This window comes from Pituophis catenifer, unplaced genomic scaffold, assembly GCF_029215685.1.
Source record: "Pituophis catenifer annectens isolate HBS135680 unplaced genomic scaffold, rPitCat1.0.hap2 SCAF_2, whole genome shotgun sequence".
Classification (NCBI taxonomy): Eukaryota; Metazoa; Chordata; class Lepidosauria; order Squamata; family Colubridae; genus Pituophis; species Pituophis catenifer.
In genome coordinates this window covers 192,864,533-192,883,361 of record NW_027256882.1, presented here as the reverse complement: position 1 = coordinate 192,883,361, position 18,829 = coordinate 192,864,533, and the positions used below count along the sequence as shown (strand labels likewise).

Below are 18,829 nucleotides of genomic sequence, written 5' to 3'. Positions count from 1 at the left end.
TCTGACCCAGAAATGCCATTGGACTCTATTGATATTTTTTTTTTGGTTTAGTTCTGCATCAAAACCAAATCTTCTCCGGACGTCAATATTCCCAACGTGGTTGGCTTTGCGTGGCAAAAGCCCCGGAGTCGCCGTTGCTTCCCCATTGCAGTTACTGCGGCGCTGGCCCTTTAAGAACTGTCTCCGCCTCCTTTCTTCTTTTTGCGAATGTTGTAGGAACGAAGCAGGCACGGGGACGTGCAGGTACGTATTGCATTGGATAAGAGGAAGGGGAGCGGGAGATTCCCGGTACGTACCCCAGATTGTTCGCTGACCCGATCCGGCTCACTTGGGGGAGGAGGTGGAGATCCTTCGCAAGGGCTCTATACGGCTGCTGGGAAATGCGAGCACTGAAGTAGAGAGGAGCAAGGCCTTGGAAGCCTGGCGAGCTGGTTGGTTTCAGCCCCAAACCTTTTCCGGCGGCGGAGACTGGCTATTCAGTCGAGGAGGTTCTTGAAATCAAGTCCGGCTTGCGCTCTCGCTTTCGGGTTTTTTCAGTGCCGTCTATTAGGATAGTATAGAAAGCCTCTTGGTGTCTCAATTGACACCGTCCTGGGAAAGCTCCAGAACTTGGCTTTCAGTCTAGCTCGCTTCTCGGAATATATGAAGTGATCAAGATGCGTGTATACTGGTGATGATTCAGTGGCGGCTAGGTAACACTAGAGAACGTAGCTTAGATTTTGCCATTGATTAAACGTAGGCTGGAAAGGGAATACTCTCTACGGCCGGGCTTTCTGGGTTAATATGTTTACGTGAGATGTGTTTGTTATAGTCACTTAATTCATTTGTGGGTGTGTAGGTAAAATGTACTTTGGAGTGGCTGGTAATTGTAGAGCTTTAAGCCAAGAGTTGTGCAACATGCTAAACCAAACGATAATCGCCATAATTTGCCTTAGCATGTTGTATGAACACAGACATTGTGCTTTGCTGGTTTATATAAACTCCAGTAAACAGGAATAATGTCAGTGTAAGTGGTGTTTGAGTACCATTCTAACAATAACAGTTGGGTTTGAGCTCCAGCTCAATTTGTGGTTACTGGGGGGAGGGGTTGGGATGAGGGCTTGGATTAATCACCCTGACATTATGATTTTGTATTACATGATGAGCTGCACCATGTCTTGTGCTGGCCATAGATCAGACATCTGCTCACTGATCTAATAATACCTGATATGGCAAGGTAACAAACCATAGTTCATTGATTGTCATTTTGCGCAATAATGGTTGGTTAGCTGAGACTTCCTGGATTATCTTTTGTTGTTAAGTAATGTCAACATTAATCACTATAAAACTCTATATTATATATTTTACTCTGTTCCCCCCAAAATAAGACATCCCCTGATAATAAGCCCAATCGGGCTTTTGAGCGCAGGGCAATAAGGCCAAGTGCTTATTTCAGGGTTCAAAAAAATATAAGACAGGATCTTATTTTTGGGGAAACACGGTATGTAAATAGGTAAGCACACATATAAAGTAAGTAAATATATGGATATGACTTAAATAAATTTGGATATGACTTAGATAGATTTTAGGAATGGTTCTCCAAAATTCTTTACTTCTAGAAAGGAAATTGACATCTCTGTTCCATCTGCTGCAGCAATTGCATTCCATGAGCCTTTTTGAAGTTGCCCTACCAGATAATCTAATCATGCAGACAATTTTATATATACTGTAAATAAATATAATCTGTGCAAATGTTTATTCTTTGGACAGGTGAGGGTCGTGTGGGTGTCACGTTCTCTACCACCTACCATGGCAATGAGGGAGTTGGTGGAGCCAGAGTGTGGGGGCTCTAATCCTCTGATGAAGCTGGCTAGCCACTTCACTCAGGACAAGGGCCTGCAACAAGAAGGACTCCAGGGCTCCCTAGTGTGGCCTCCCACTGGTCCAGTAGCAGATGTGGTAAGTTTAACACACTTAGACTGTTTAGGGTGCTATTGCTCTGTCTTGCAAAAGGTATAAAGCTGATTTAGGATTTTTGGGCCCTGAAATGAATTCAACTTCTGGTGATGGTACAAAGCATTCAGTATGTTGATTCATGTCCCATTTCTGGACTTTCTGCTAATCACTTTGATGCCATACATCCATCTTGTCTGTTGTCTCTATTGCCTTGCATTTTCCTCAGTTTTGTACAGAATATTTTTTCCTATTGCATCTATTTTTTATTGCATCAAAGAGTATGAATTTCACCTTTGTTTGAGCCAAGACTTATTAGTTGGCTCCAACAATTCACTGTACCTTTAGAAACTCTCTCTGAATCCATAGGTTGAAGATATCTGTATTCTCTTTTTTTCATTCTTTGTCACAGTCATCATATACTGCCATTTAATTAGGAATTTTAGATATAAAATGCATTTATGTTTGAATTTATAATTGCACTAAACTGTAACTTGTGTAGCTTAGCACAATGAGTTAACTCAGCCATTGTGGCTTATTCAACAAATTATCATTAAAAAAATGTGATTTAATACAGTATATAAATTCAGCTGTGAATCAGATCGTGGAATAGTGTGGCTTGAATGGTTTTAGGTTTCTTATAGGGTAGTTATCACTACATACGTAGGGTCAGTAGACTTTGAAAAAATTTTTTCACAGTGGTAGTTTCAAGAGCTGGTTAAAAGTTGATCTGGAAAATTCCTGCTTCAAATCTCATATTTGCCACAGATATTTTATGTAGACACAATGTTATTCAGACGAAGCTAGGTTCACATTCATAGTGCATGGATGGAACTGAAAACTGGTAATAAATATTGCCAATAATCTGCATCTCCCATATTTAGTCCTGCAGGGATCCTTCCTTGAGGATGGGTGGAGAGAGTGGAACCACAGTTATATCTTCTTTTCCCATGTACAGTTCCATCTGGTTTAAAATTGACCATTCTCATTGCCTAAAAGAGTTGTACAAGAGCAAAGTGAAATGGAACTTCAGAGGGAAGAGGAAGCTTAAAACAATAACCTCATCTCTTCTGTTTTCTAGGTGCCCAAACCTCTTGGAAGAGCCACTGGAGATGATGTAAGCCTTCCCATATGTCTTGTTTCTTTCTTCCTTGGCATCCTTGACTTGTTCTATGACTTTATTTTCCTCCTCTAATGTACATTTGCCTATGAAAATTCTTATATCATTTTCTCTGACAGCTGGTGGCAGAGTTCCTTCAAGAGCAGAATGGTCCCATGCTCTCCCGCGGCCCACAAACATTCAAGATGGATGATCTGTTGGCTGAGATGCAGGAAATTGAACAATCTAATTTCCGACAGGCCCCACAGAGAGGTAAGTGTGAACAGGGAAGAGCCAAACATCTTCTTGACTAAGGCAAGTAGGACAGGCTCTGGTCTTTTGTTTCTAAAAAGAGATGGAGAGTGCTGTGAATTATAGAAAAAAGCAGTTTGGTAGTGGTCTCACCTGTATGGACTGGTGTGTGTGTTTGTATGTGTATTGGGACGCTTATTGGGACTCATTCTTGTTCCTCAGCTCCAGGGGTGGCAGCGCTGGCTCTCTCGGAGAACTGGGCACAGGACTTCCTTGGTGCATCTGATAATGCAGTTGACGTTTCCGCAGATTATGATGATGCCGATTGGTCCCAGGAGTTCATTGCCGAGGTTACAGGTAAGGCTGCTATTGGGAAGATGTGGGCATCTCTATTGCATCTAATGGAGCAGGGTGGGAAAAACAAAGCACCTGTAAACGGAATGGGCGCAGGATTGGCAGTATAAAGGATCTTTCCTGCATAGTTTCCTGTTTCCCTGAAATCAAGACCTCACCGGATAATAAGCCCAATTGGGCTTTTGAGCGCATGCTCTAAAATACTCCCCCTCCCCGAAAATATTTAAACACATGCACATCCGGTCCCCGCTATTTCCTCTGGTTATGATTAGGGAGACAGAGCTGGAAATCAGGTAAGATGGCAAGAGGAGCCCCATCTTGCTCCATGCGCCCCAAAATAATAAGACCACCTTGAAAATAAGCCGAGCGCTTATTTCGGGGTTCAAAAAAATATAAGACAGGGTCTTATTTTCGGGGAAACACAGTACTAAAGTATATCTCCTTTTCCCCATGCAATTCTTGTTTACCTTCTTTTTGGCACTCTTTTTTTTTCTTCTGTCTTGCCTTCTGAAGACTAAGTCTGTAGGCCTAGAAATGTTTGTTTTTCTAGAAAACATATGTTTCTAGAAAAATACATTTTGAGAGGTCAGTATAGCATATTAACAAAGGGATTCAGGTTTAATTCCATTCTCAGCCATGGGATAAAAGGGAGATCCCCTACTTTGCGTTAGATAAAAAATTGCATATAAATCTAATAAATTCTGGGTGAGTTGCAGTTAAAATAACAATCATGTGCCACCTGAATACATGTTTATTGTAGCGTAGGATTTGCTCAACTAGAGCTTCTTTGAATACATAAATGGCATTCTGAATAGACAGGTAATTTTTCAAGACGGTCTTAAAGGTACAATTGTACTGCCTCTTAGAGAAGAAAGATTGTGTGATAAACTTTCTTGGAATCTTGTCCTGTTATTTGCGTAGTTAAATGTTTTGTCTAGTCTTGTTATATCCAAATTAAATATGTTGCAAGTCACTTTTTTCCCTTTGCCCTGGTAGACAAGGCTGAATTGCTACTGGGACTCTGCTTCAGTCTTATCTGTGTGCTTTCCTGATTCCCTTCAGCTGGGTTTTTGAAATCATTTTCCCAATCCCAGTTGCATTTCTCTGAACTTTTTCCAAATTAGAATGGGTGATGGTGACTAAGATAACAATTTCCCAGCTGGAACACCATGGCATTATTTTATGTAATAGCTCATATTTCTGGGTATTAGCTAGGGCAGTGATGGCTAAACTTTTTGCCATCGCATGCCAGGAGGGGGGGGGCGGGGGAGGGTTGCACGCGCACGTGCCCACGCACATGTGTGCGCAACCCCCTCCCCCCCGCCCCCGCTCCTGGCACATGATGGCCTGGTTTTACTTTCTTACCTGGTTCCAGATCCTCTCTGTGTATCTGGGAACGGCGAAAACAGCCTTTCCCACTCCCTTGGAGGCCCTACGGAGGCTGAAAAGGCCCATTTCCCAATTCCCGGTGGGACAGGAAGTGACATTTTTTGCTGTTCCCAGCCTCCAGAACCTCTTTAGGAGTCTGTAGGAGCCTCTCTAGGAGTCTCTGGAGGCTGGGGACAGGAAAAAAGTCACTTCCTGTCCCACCGGGAGTGGGGAAATGGGCCCTTTGAGCCTCCATAGGGCCTCCAAGGGAGTGGGAAAGGCTGTTTTTGCCCAGATACACAGAGAGGATCTGGAGCCAAGTAAGAAAGAAAAATGGGCCTTCCCCCCCCCCCCCCCCCCCCCGGCCCTCCAGAGGCAGGAAACAGCCTGTTTCCCTACTTCTGGTGGGCCCAGAAGGCCCGAAAATCAGCTGGCCGGCGCGTGCATGCGCCCCAGAGCTGAGCTGGCGTGCCCACTTATATGGCTCTGCGTGCCACCTGTGGCACGCATGCCATTGGTTCGCCATCACGGAGCTAGGGTATTAGCTCTAGGGCATTAGCTAGGATAATTGAAGCTGATTTTGAGTGGGATAGTAGGTATTTATGTGCAATGATGCTTGATAATGCTTGTTGCCTTTCAGTGCCTCTTCTTCCTTCTCCCAGGCTGTTCAGTTAACTTACTCTTATCCCATTTCTACATACGGTAGATCCATTATCCGTATCTCCTGCCAAATGGGCAGAAGAGTATTTGGAGCAGTCGGAGGAGAAGCTATGGCTGGGTGAATCAGAAGATCAGACGTCGGCTGATAAATGGTGAGTATCTCTGTGGCTTCTTCCCATAATTACATGTGAACCCCTTGGACAGAGTCTTATTCAGATACCTGGTAAGGCTTTCCAAGTTCAACATTGGCAGGTCCATTTTTGCCATTCAGTAGTTTATCTTTCTGAAAATCCAGCGGCAACAGGAGTGCCGGGATCAAATAGTCCTCAGTTCAGAGGATTTTTAATAGTGGGACAGAATTTCAGAATTTATGAAAGATATTCTAAACAATGGAGGTTTACTGAAGTTTACTGAATTGTTGTCCTGTATTAGCCCTGTCACATTGGAAAGAAGTACAGGTAGTCCTCAATTTACAACATTAGGTGACTGTTCAAAGTTACAACAGCACTGAAAAATGTGTCTTATGACCATTTTTCAAAGTTATGATCTTTCCAGCATCCCCATGATCATGTGATCAAAATTCAGATGCATGGCAACTGTTTTACACTTATGACCATTGCAGTGTCCCGGGGTCATGTGATCACATTTTGCAACCTTCTGACAAGCAAAGTCAATGGGGAAGCCAGATTCACTTAACAACCGGACTACTAACTTACCAACTACAGTGATTCACTTAACAACTATGGCAAGAAAGGTTGAAAAATGGGGCAAAATTCACTTAATAGATGTCTCATTTAACAACAGAAATTTGAGGTTCAACTGTCATATGTTGAGGACTACCTGTACAGCATTTTCTTAAGCACATTGGGTTTCCATTGCTGACTGCCTGACTATCCAGGCTGTATATTGTCTCTTTCTTGATAAATGTATAAAATACTCTGAAGATGGATTAGATTCAGCAATTTTGAAGAGTTGAAAGCCAAAAGTTGGAGAACACACATGGAGTTTACTTTTTTGTCTTCAGTGATATGTGATATATGTTCAAAGTGGAGTTGTAATACATACAGAGTCGGACATTCAAATTCAAATGCAGCCATGCCTTATCTCTTGCACTCCTCTTAACTAGTGAATTAGCAATGAGGCTGCTTGCATAAACTCTGATGGCAATTCATTTCATAGCTTGCCCCGACCTTCTGTGAAGAAAGCAGAATTAGAAGCTGATGTCAAAGACAATTTGATAAAGTATCCAATAGGAGCAGCTTTCAGACAGTGAGTGGGTACACTGTATTCCAGAGACCCATATATTCATATCTAGACAAATGTTTCCAAAATGTGCCTCATGGTATTTGTGGTGCTGAATTTGGCATCCACTTGAAATACTGAATGATGTTATCTAAGGATTTGGGGTAAGATCAAATTCAGTTTATATTTCAACTCTGCTCAGATTCAGGTTTGACTATGTATGCAGTGACTAAGATCAATAGATGAGATAGAGTTTTATCAAGTGAGTTCAGTCAAATAAATGGCAGTGTTAATGTAGGAAATTCATCTAAATAGAGATAATTGTTGCATATCCCTTGAAGGACCTTGTAGACAATTCAGGGTAGCATTAAATCCAGCCTTATCTTTGGATGTTCAGGTGGTATCTGTGTTACATGTTCATTTTGGTTGATTCCCAGCTACATTCTCTTTTTGGGTTGTATTCAACTACACTTCATATATTTAAACTAAGGTATCAATTGAACTAAGCTACTATATTTACCTGGGCTAGATAAGTGAAACACATTTTTTCAGAGATTAAAATACCCTTTAGGAGCCAGTTTATTCTGGATGCAAATCAGTGTATTTGTGTACTCCTTGAAGCTTCCAGATAATAAAAAGCTTGTTTGTTCTATTATGTCTCTGTGTGAACACTAAGATCTTTTTAGGGCCTTGTTAGGGAACGCCTGGAACATAGACTTTTGTCTACTTACCCCTAGAAACAAAACAGTTTTGTTATGGTTTGTGAATTATTTTAGTTATAGTTATAGTCATGTTGTAAGGGTTGAGGTTATGTGCTTCTAATTTTCTTCTGTAGATGAAATTGACTGGAGTTTGTTTTTTATTTTATTTTTTATGGTATTTGTAGACTGCCCTGATCTATGTTAATTTTTTAAAGTTAAAATGTCATGTTGTGTTTTTATGTTAAAATTCAAACTAGGGTTTGAATTGCAAACTGGAACATGGGATAAATAATAAATAAAAATCTAGTGCATATAAACCGATGGGTCAAATCACTTTTGAACATAGCATTGTTTTGGTTTATCCTGTCTCTGCCTGGTTTGTTCTGGTTGTAGGTATGAGGAATACCAGCCTGAAGACGATCTGAAAAAAACAGCTAATGATTTTCTTTCAAAAGTGGATGATCCCAAGCTAAATGATTCTGAGGTAAAAATGTGACTGGCATTTTCTTCAAAAGGAATAACGCACAGTTGTAAGGCTGGAGAGAAAATAATTGTGGGTATGTGCATGCCGGCTTATTTGGTCCTATAACTCACTTGAACACCACTAGCTAGCAACATTTTCAGTTTCAAGGGCCATATGTGTACTCTTATACCAGTGGTGGGATTAAAAATTTTTTACTACCTGTTCTGTGGGTGTGGCTTGGTGGGCATGGCTTGATGGGTGTGGCAGGGGAAGGATACTGTAAAATCTCCATTCCCACCCCACTCCAGGGGAAGGATACTGTAAAATCTCCATTCCCTCCAGAGAAGGTTACTGCAAAATCCCCATTTCCTCCCGATCAGCTGGGAGTCGGGAGGCAGAGAATAGATGGGGGCAGGGCCAGTCAAAATTACTCAAAATTTCCGCTACCGGTTCTCCAGAACTGGTCAGAACCTGCTGAAACCCACCTCTGCATTATACAGACAAGCCCCCTCCGCCCCTTCTTTGCTTCCTTGTGCCTTGTCTTTTCTTCCAGATGTCTTGGTTTAAAGCACTCAGTGTGCATTGCCATGAATCACCTGGGTTTTCTCCAGCCTGCTGACCCTCTGACTGGTTGAGTTACCAGTGGCAGCAAAATGAGGGGAGAGGGCTTGTTATGGGTTACACATTTCCCACCCCTGTGAAAAATGGAAATGCCAAGGCTTCCCACCCTCTGTGCTTCGTTGGATTGATTTACTATTGTAACCTCATATGGAAAATGAAGGATTCCACATCTCTTGATTTTCTTAAGGATAGCCTTTCTTATCTCTGGATGCGTTGGGTTTCAAAATTTATCATCTTCCAGCCAACCTAGCAGTTCTGAAGACTACTCCATTTGGGAAGGCTGTCTTAGAAGATTGGTGCTTCGTTGCCAAGAGTGTAATATAATGGCTAGAGTTTTAGCATTTCTCCTAGTGAAATCCTTGCTCATGTATGAAACCTGCTGGGCAATTATGAGTAAAACCCATTAGGAAATGAGGGGTTAAATGTAACCATGCTTGGAACCTCGTCTCTCTGCTGCAGCCTTCTGCCTTTCATCAGTGAATCCCTTACAAGGCATGATCATCTTAGTAGTTCTTGTCCTTAGTGTCATAATGGAGTTTTTCGTAACACAGACACTGCTTCCCCTCTGCAATCATTCATGATAGGTCAGCATTCGTTTTCTTAAGGATTACTTAGGAACTGTCAGGCCAGATTTACTCTTGTTATCAGTGCAAGATAAATTTTGGATGAGACTGGGTGAAAAGGGGCACTTCTGTAGCAGGACTTAACCTGGGTTTGGGGCTTTATAGTAACCTTTTGGGAGGGTTTTCTAGAGATTTATTGCTAGTGTTGTGCAATTATTTTAAATTATCACTGATTCCCATGTGCCCAGTAAAGCTGAACAAATCTCTTGCCTTTTCTTGAAATGTCTGCTCAGGCCAGATGCAGGCTAACCAGGCAAAAGATACATTTTGGAGGTGTAAGGACATGAATAATGATGATCTCTACCTGTGTCTCCTTTCTTCATGCAGTTCCTAAAATTTGTTCGCCAGATTGGAGATGGGAGGGTATCCATCGAGGCCAATCGGGTGACCATTAATCCCAGGGACCAGGATAAGGCAGAGCAATGGGCAACTGAGTTTATTCAGCAGCAGGTAGGATTCCTGGCTGCTGCTTGCTGCTTTCAGCAGGAGAACTCATGGCAGCTTGCTCCATATAGCCAGTAAGTGGTTTTGGGGCCCAGAACTGAGCAGAGCATCTGTAGACAAGGAGCAAGACAAGAGTCATTCCCTTCATAATTCTGTTAAAATAGCCTGAATGTTGTATGTTGCTTTCCATTATTTAGCTGTCTTTTGGAAGATTTTTTCCTCTCTGTCTTCTCTTCTTAGGATACATCTGAAGCCTGGGTAGATCAGTTTGCACACACTGGGAATGCGCTGGACCTGGATCCAGAATTTGAGCAAGCCAAGACTGCCGTGGAGGTAATGGGCATGGCTCTCCTTCTTCTGCCATAGGGAGACTTTTAATGCATTTAATTGAGGAAACTGGATATTTTCTTTCTCTCCTTTCTCTAGTCAGATGTGGATTTTTGGGACAAATTGCAGGCTGAGTGGGAAGAGATGGCCAAGCGAGATGCAGAAGCTCATCCTTGGCTATCAGAATATGATGATCTTGCCAGCTCCACTTACGACAAGGTACTGATGTAGAAGGAATGCTGTGCTTTGTCCTGTCTGTCCCTCACTTTTCTTTTTGTTTTTTTTTAATATGTTTTATTTATTTTATTTATATAACATTCAATTTTCATCAAACTGTGTGTGTTCTGGGTACAGTTATGTTTAGATAATCACATTATACATCTTTGTTGTGATATTCATCACCATCATATTGATAATATAATAACATAATAATATAATAACATTAATACTTAACACTTAACATCATCTTCTTTAACAACTCTCCACTTTACCATTTCCTTTTTTTATATCTCCTCCTTTCTAACTTCTGTTTCTGTTATCACTTTTCTTTTTGATTGTACAACTCTTACTAGTTAGTGTGTGGATAGCAAATTTTATTTAAAAATAAGGTTGAGAACTAACAAGCTGAAATGCTGTCTATAGAAAGCATAAATAGATCCTTATTTTAAAAAATAACATGGAGTAAACAGAGTGTAACTTTTTCTTTGCACCATATTCTTCCTCTCCTGCTAACTGTGCCTCCCTCCAGATTTTTCTCATTTCAGTGCATCTTGGCTCTGGGTGGTCATCCAAATGCATCCTTCAGTGGCTTGCCACTTCGGACCCCCCCAGAGCCAAAAGAGAGAAGCTGGGCCCTGAGGCAGGCGGTGGGGCCATATTGGCAAAGTGTTCAAAGGGCACATTTTGAGGATGGCTAGATGCAGTTACCTGCTTCCGTCTTCTCTACAAGTGTTAGTTTTTCATCATATGATTTCTAGAATTTTGGAGGCAAGAGAGCTATGCTCATTTTCCTGCAGAAGGTAGAAGGTGTGTCAAGAGATAGAGGATGCTCTCTGCTTACTTACCCCTCTGCACCTAAGACTCCACTTACCTTCTTCAGTGCTGTCCCACACTCGCTGATTAATTGGCAAGGAAAGATGCACCAGTCTGGGCTTGCAAGCAGAAGAGAAAAGCAGATGGACTAGTCCTTCCTCTTGTTGTTCCTTAAATAAACAGCAAACTCTGCTGTGGAGTAGCCATGTGTCCTATCTCTTTCCTTACACCCGGGGAGCAGCCTTTAGAAGCAACTAATGTTTTGTTCTTCCTCCCTTGTAGGGATACCAGTTTGAAGAAGATAACCCTGTACGGGACCACCCGCATGCTTTTGAGGAGGGGCTGAAATGTTTGAAGGAGGGGCATCTCCCCAACGCTGTCTTATTCTTTGAGGCTGCTGTGCAACAAAAGCCTGACCATATGGAGGTGAGTGAATGAGGGCCAGCATCTCTCGGCTTATGTCAAATGGCAGTCAAATGGCCCCTGTGTGCTGCAGGAAGGACCAACTCTGATTGTGTGAAATTAGATATATTCCTTTGTGACGTTTGTAACTGGAGGTGGGTGTTCTTTACTTGGGTGCCAAGGACTCGTGTGTCAATCGTTCCAGTTGGCACATTCTAAAAATGGAATTCCTGGTCCAGAAAGTTCACCAAGAATAAAACTTTAGTAAAAGATCCATCCAAAGGTACAGCAGAAGCAAAGTCAGTTCTGAGGTTTTCCCACGAAAACCGGCATAGGTAAAACTCCCTTTTCTTCCCTGGTCTACCCACAGTTGATTGTCCACCAATTACATGCAGTGCTTTTGTTTTGGGAAAACAGTCTGAGCAGTTTCAAAAATTTTCAGGACTTGACCTTGGTGGGTATCTCCTCTCAGGCCACAGAAGGCTCTCATGCATTCCTTAGCCCTCCCCTCTCCCTAGGAATTTACCCCCCCCCCCAAAAAAAACCCTCCTGTTTCTGTTTGGCAAACTGTGAGCTAAAATCAGGTGCAGGTAACGAAGATGAGTCAGTTTTGACATCATGTTCCTCTTTAGCAGAACTGGAGCAGAGTTGCTTCAGATCAGACTTTAGTTCTTCAGTCTCCTTCCTGGACAGTGCTGGGTGCATGCCACCTTCTGGGTCATGATTTCTGAATGTTTTCCCCAAGCCGGGTTAACTATGAGAAGGAAAGAAGTGGCTGCTTCAGGCACTAATTGGAATTTTGCCTTATACCTCATCCTTCTCATCTATTCTGATCGTTCCCCGAGCAGCTGCTTGAGAATGCTGAAGTCAACTGGCGCTCTGGACCAGCTGGTTGCTTTTGATGTGCTATCAAGTGTGTGTCTCCTCCTCCCCAGAAATATTTTCCCCCTGCAGTAACAAAAAAGATGGGGAGGAGAAAAGAAGGTTTGCAAACATTGCCCCACTCTTCCATGCAGCTCTGAACAGAACTCTTGTTTTTGTCATGTCTTTGTGTTAGGCTTGGCAGTACCTGGGAACCACCCAAGCTGAGAATGAACAAGAGCTTGCTGCAATAAGTGCCCTCCGACAGTGAGTAGCCTTCCTGACCAGCAGAAGTGTGAGGCCTTGGGACCTTCCAGTGTGGTAGTCCAAAGTCTAAAGGCCAATGATGCTGACTGTTTGAGGATGTGTGGTGAACTTAAACTGTACCCTTGCATCTTCTCCTCACCTGAAACAAAACTAAATCCATTGTTTGCAGTTGGCCCTTTGAAGTGGAGTCAGCAGGAGTTTCTTTCTTAGCACAGAAAGAATTGGATTGGCAAATCAAAGGGATAGGGTTGCACCAGCTGCAGATGCATACAGTTTTACCTGTATGATTTCCCCCTAGGTGCCTGGAGTTGCAGCCCGGAAACCTCACTGCACTCATGGCTTTAGCTGTCAGTTTTACCAATGAATCGCTGCAGAAGCAAGCATGTGAAACCTTGCGCGACTGGTTGCACCACAAACCAGCCTACGTTCATCTGATGGGAAAAGAACCAGAAGGGGAAAATTCTAGCCCAGGTCTGGGGCCCTCCAAACGTATTCTGGGTTCCCTCCTAACTGAGTGAGTCTGCAGAATGAGCAATAAATGGGAACTGGGCAAATGAAGCAAGATGGGACTGGCAATTGCCCTTCCTACCACATTGGTCTCTTCGCTCTTCCCTTCCTCAGCTCACTTTTTCACGAGGTGAAGGAATTGTTCTTGGCAGCTGTCCGTAGCAACCCCGATGTGGTGGACCCTGATGTGCAGTGTGGTCTGGGTGTTCTCTTCAATCTGAGTGGCGAGTATGAGAAAGCTGTGGATTGCTTCACTGCTGCCCTGAGTTCACGGCCAAATGTAAGGAAGGCACGGCGGGGGGAGAGGAAAAGGGGTAGTAGGAGAAGGTGGCATTGTTTTCTCGCTTGAGGCTGCTTCTGACTGCAGGAGTCGGTTCTTAAGACTCTTCCATACCAAAAGTGATATGGAAATCGATAGGAAAATACCAAAAGTGGTATTTTCCCATCAATTTCGAAGTGCAGGTCACTTGATGCGACAACCGTCTCAGTAAAAACTAAGAGAAGCATTTAGGAATGCTTTCAAAAGCTAGAGCACTTCTGTCATTCTCAAGCAGCCTTTACCACAATCTTGCAAAGGAGGTGAATCTGTTTCCTTTGGCCATGACTGATGGGTGTGAGAGAGAAATATCTGCCCCCACCCCCAAAAAGGCTATGGCAGAGCCAAGAGCTGTTTTTTTTTTTAGACATTATCTCAACCCCTTAGCTAACCTACTTCCCCTGCAATCTTTATCCGTTGAAAGGAAAAGAGATAAATGTAGAATGACTAAGACAATCGCTGTCAGTCCAATCTACTTCACAGGATTCTTATTGAAGGGGAATATGGGAGGGAGGACTATAGAAAAGCACAGTGATAAAAAGATCAAGACTAAGCAAATAGTCTTGAAAGTTTGAGAAGAATGGGAAGGGGAGGAGAGGGGAGGAAAAACAAAAGTTGTTCTACCAAGTCTGACTGAACCTGGTTCCTTCTAGGATCATCTCCTTTGGAACAAGTTGGGAGCTACCTTAGCCAACGGGAACCGGAGTGAGGAAGCTGTAGCTGCTTACCGGCAGGCACTGGAACTGCAGCCTGGCTATATACGTTCTCGCTACAACCTAGGCATTAGTTGTATCAACTTAGGGGCCCATAGGTGAGTTGGGTAGCTTTAAAGCTGAGGTTGATTCTACTGCTGCTTTTGATTAGATGACGCCACCATAGACTTGAGCTATAATGTGAGTGTTGGATCAGGCAACTCTGAAAGTATTTCCCAGAGAAATTGGCATCCCAGTTGACTCATAGTGCCTTCACTCATTTCACCTCCTCTTTCAAAAAGTCATATTCACTGGCTTTTGGTGTGTCTCATCTACTGTGGTGCTTAAAAGTTTGTGAACCTTTTCAATATTTCTGGATAAATATGACCTAAAACGTGATCACAGGGGTCGGCCCTCTCGCCCCTTCTGTTCAACATTTATGTGAAGCCGCTGGGTGAGATCATCCGTGGTTTTGGGGTGAAGTGTCATCTGTACGCTGATGATACTCAGCTGTACATCTCCACCCCAGACCACCCCAACGATGCCCTTGATGTGATGTCTCGCTGCCTGGAGGCCGTGCGGGTCTGGATGGGGAGAAACAGGCTCAGACTCAACCCGTCCAAGACCGAGTGGCTGTGGCTGCCGGCGTCCCGATATAGTCAGCAGGTGCCATTGCTGACTATTGGGGGTGAATCTTCGCCCCCCACAGAGAGGGCTCGCAATCTGGGTGTCCTCTTGGACGCACGGCTGTCTTTAGAAGAGCACATGACGGCCGTGGCCAGGGGGGCCTTTTATCAGATTCGCCTGATCCGCCAGTTGCAGCCCTTTCTGGACCGGGACGCCTTGCGCACGGTCACTCAGGCCCTTGTCACCTCCCAGCTGGACTATTGTAATGCTCTCTACATGGGGCTCCCCTTGAAGAGCACTCGGAGGCTCCAACTGGTCTAGAATGCGGCCGCGCGGGTGGTTATGGGCGCAACCCGTTGTGCCCGCGTGACACCCCTCCTGTGTGAGCTGCGCTGGCTCCCAGTGGTCTTCCGGGTGTGATTCAAGGTGTTGGTTACCACCTTTAAAGCGCTCCATGGCATAGGACCCGGGTACCTTCGAGACCATCTTCTGCCACCAATAGCCTCCCACCGACCAGTCCGCTCCCACAGAGAGGGTCTCCTCAGGGTGCCATCAGCCAAGTTATGTTGGCTGGCGACACCCAGGGGGAGGGCCTTCTCTGTGGGAGCCCCAGCCCTGTGGAATGAACTGCCCCCGGAAATACGTAAGATCTCCGACCTCCGGGTGTTTCGTTGCGCATTGAAGACCCTGTTGTTCCGCCAGGCTGGGCTATCAACATAATAATTTTAATTGTGGTATTTAAAATTTTTGGGGTTTTAATCTGGCCAAATTTATTTAATTATTTTAATTTTTAATCATTGTTGTTTCTTGTGTTTTTAAATTGGCTGTACACTGCCCTGAGTCCTTCGGGAGAAGGGCAGTATAGAAATTTATTTATTTATTTATTTATTTATTTATTTATTTATTTATTTATTTATTTATTTATTTATTTATTTATTTATCTGTTTTCCATACAAGTTCTAAAAGTAGATCAAGAGAACCCAATTAAGCAAATGAATCAAAAACATTATATGTGTTCATTTATTTATTGAGGATAGTGGTTAAGGTGCTGGCCTTATGAACTCTGCGCCTGCTGTAGGCCTGAAAGCTGACTGGATGATTTTGGGCCAGTCACACACACTCGGTTCAGCTTACCTCACAGGGTGGTTGTTGGGTAAATAGGAGCATTCGATATGTTCACTGCTTTGAGTTACCTTTAAAATAACAAAGGTGGTGGTAAAAATCAAATAGAAAATGATCCAGAGTTAAGTATTTGTGTTGGCAAAATCAACAAAGAACGACTAAGCTAAGGTGTATGGGAAAAGAAAGCCTTAGAACTGCTCCCTCTTTCTCCCCATGGCTAATCTTTGTGGGGCAAGTCTTGATTGTGAGCTATTCTTGATCCCCTTTAACTCCCTTCATTACCATATACTGCTGTCTTGACAGAGAGGCTATAGAACACTTCTTGGAAGCCTTGCAGATGCAGCAGAAGAGTCGCGGGCCACGGGGCCAACAGGGAGCCATGTCTGACAACATCTGGAGCACCCTCCGTATGGCCCTCTCCATGCTGGGCCACAGCAACCTCTATGAAGCAGCAGATGCCCATGACCTTCCTACCCTCCTACAGGCTTTTGCTATTCAGCAGTGACTCATTGATGGGCTCCCTTGTGAATGCAGGAGGAGCCCTCCCCCATACCAGTCCCTTCTTTCTCTTCCCACCCAGACAAACATGGCTGAGTCAGGGACACTTCTCTTTTAATTCTCAAGCTGTCCCTGAAAACAACATATACACCTATTTTCTGTCTCCTTTTTAGGGCAGGTCACTGGTTTACATGTTGTGCTGGATCATATTTCTGTCAAATTAAGCTTCCTTAACCTATGCAAATCCAGCAAGGAATGGTACCTACTGTGTGCCTGTCCCAGCCTGCAAAATTTAGTTTAGGAAAAAAAAAAAAAGCCCTTTGAGCAGAAAAGTATTTAGATTTCCCTGCAGTGGTGTCTTCTAGGCACAGATTTAAAAGTAGTGGGCTTTTTTCTTATAGATCAGTCTCTGTGATACAAAGAAAGGATTTGTGGCCCTTGATGGATATTAGTTTTGCCTGCTAAATCTCTCACAGAATATTTATGCAGAGTATTTATGTTCTTTGCACATCCGGTTAAGATGATTTTGTTGAAAAGCCCTTTTGCAAAAGGATGAATCAAAATACAAATTTTGGACTCTGGACTTGAAAAGTGCTGCTAATGTTAAAAGGACAACAGAAAGGGAATGAGCACTGCTTATGAAGTAGCAACCTAGCCGATGTCACCACCCCAGAGATGGGAAAGGAGCAGCCGTGTATTTATTAAAGTAAGAATGTATCTGGGAAACAGCAGACTTGGCAGTTATCAGAAACACAAAGTGTGGGCCAAGAACTTTCCCTTAATTACCCCTCTGCCATTTTGGTTCCTTATAAATAAAGTGGGTGGGCTATTTCTCTTCATCAGGCTTTTCCCTTTGGTGTAATTGGCTCTTTATAAATATATGTATATGATTTTTGTTGGGAAAATGTTTTTAAATTGTAAAGTATTTTGTATAATAGAAAGTGAAAAAATAAAACCTGCCAAATTACGCTGTCAGGTTTTCATTTTGTCCATTGTTTGCCAGGAAACATCAGGGACCATCATCTGACCACTATCACTGTTAACTTGCATATATTTGAAAAATCTCCCTTTCTATTACAATTCACGCTTTTTGCACAACTTACAGCTAGGTTTCTGAGGTGTTTCACTCATTTCTGACATAATTGGCTTCCTCAGTCATTCTTAGGTTTAGGTGAACTTTATTAATACCGTTTCCCCCAAAATAAGACCTCCCTGGATAATAAACCCAATCAGGTTTTTGAGCATATGCGCCCTCCCTGAAATTAGCCCTCCCATGAAAATAAGCCCTCCCTGAAAATATTTAACTGCATACACAGCCAGTCCCTGCCATTGCCTCTGGTTAGGGTTAGGGAGACAGAGCTGGAAATCAGGTAAAATGGCAAGAGGAGCCCTGTCTTGCTCCACGTGCCCCAAAATAATAAGACCACCTCGAAAATAAGGTCAAACGCTTATTTCGTGGTTCAAAAAAATATAAGACACCGTCTTATTTTCGGGGAAACACGGTATTTACAGGTGGTGAAAGCTGTGAGTTACTAAAATTACAGGCCCAAGGCCATTTAGGGGAGATTGGAAGGTATTCATTTGGAATGCCTTATAAAACCAGTCCTTTCAGAGCTTTTATCATGCATTTTATTGTATTGAGATCTCCTTTAAAAGGAATAAAGCTCAAGAAATGGCTATTAAAGAAATATTCTAGAGGATTTTTCCAGACCCCAAAATGAAAAAGGCCACTAGGTTATCTTTCATTTTGGCCTTCTTTTCCTTTGATTTATGATTTTGCATGATGAATAAACTCAGCCAGTATCTAAAATATATTATTCAGCTTCCTATCTATTTTTATTGACTCTGGGCAAGGACCAGCATGAGGAGGAAGCTGAATGCTTCCTTTGCTTTCCCACCAACATTTTAATACTAGAATAGATACAGAGCTGAACGATGCTGATTTTCTTATTACACAGTTCAGAGGATGCACATTGACTCCTCCAGACATTAACAATTACCAAATATATGTAAGGAGGTCTTATTTCAAACTCGAACGTTATTAGTGAAGCTGCTTTTTCTAAACATCCTTAATTTCGAGGGTTTCCCCCCAGGAGTGGGTTCTACTTACCTTTACTACTGGTTCACAATGGGGCCGCGCTCGCTCGCTCACTTTGCATGTGCGCTCTTCTGCGCATGAGCTCTGATGACGTTGGGGTCAGTAGGTGGAGCCTCCCGCCGGTTTTACTATCGGTTCTATAGAACCGGTGCGAACTGGGGGCCACCCACCACTGTTTCTCCCCCTCCCCCATTAAATGGTTTATGTTTAATATTAGCTGCAGTTTCCTGTTTTGTTTCTAGGGTGAGTTTTAGCCATGTTTCTAACAGGTAATTCTGAATGATTTAATTTTAAAGGATTTTTAGGCAAGAGCAAGTACAA

At 43.1% G+C, this 18,829-nt stretch overlaps 1 protein-coding gene across 4 annotated transcripts; it reads left to right on the top strand.

The window, feature by feature from the left end:
• The first annotated feature begins 218 nt into the window (after positions 1-218).
• PEX5 (peroxisomal biogenesis factor 5) lies at positions 219-17,377 on the top strand. 4 transcript variants are annotated; one of them, XM_070938406.1, is made up of 16 exons: positions 219-243; positions 1,750-1,938; positions 3,014-3,049; positions 3,172-3,304; positions 3,506-3,640; positions 5,712-5,817; positions 8,002-8,092; positions 9,643-9,765; positions 10,000-10,092; positions 10,186-10,305; positions 11,401-11,544; positions 12,578-12,648; positions 12,947-13,162; positions 13,270-13,435; positions 14,125-14,282; positions 16,216-17,377. In XM_070938406.1, exons 2-16 carry the CDS (start codon positions 1,789-1,791, stop codon positions 16,415-16,417), a joined length of 1,944 nt encoding a protein of 647 aa, XP_070794507.1. In that variant the 5' UTR covers positions 219-243; positions 1,750-1,788; the 3' UTR covers positions 16,418-17,377. The 4 variants fall into 4 exon arrangements, with proteins under 4 accessions (XP_070794507.1, XP_070794509.1, XP_070794510.1 ...); XM_070938407.1 differs by lacking the exon at positions 219-243 and adding an exon at positions 261-288; XM_070938408.1 differs by lacking the exon at positions 9,643-9,765.
• Positions 17,378-18,829: the final 1,452 nt, after the last annotated feature.

What these genes read in the sequence shown, in the direction of transcription:
- PEX5 (XM_070938406.1), top strand. Translation starts at nt 1,789, where the DNA reads ATGGCAATGAGGGAGTTGGTGGAGCCAGAGTGTGGGGGCTCTAATCCT. An exon ending in GAAGAGCCACTGGAGATGAT is followed by an intron (nt 3,050 to 3,171) that starts GTAAGCCTTCCC and finishes TTTCTCTGACAG; the next exon opens with CTGGTGGCAGAGTTCCTTCA. An exon ending in AAAAGCCTGACCATATGGAG is followed by an intron (nt 11,545 to 12,577) that starts GTGAGTGAATGA and finishes TCTTTGTGTTAG; the next exon opens with GCTTGGCAGTACCTGGGAAC.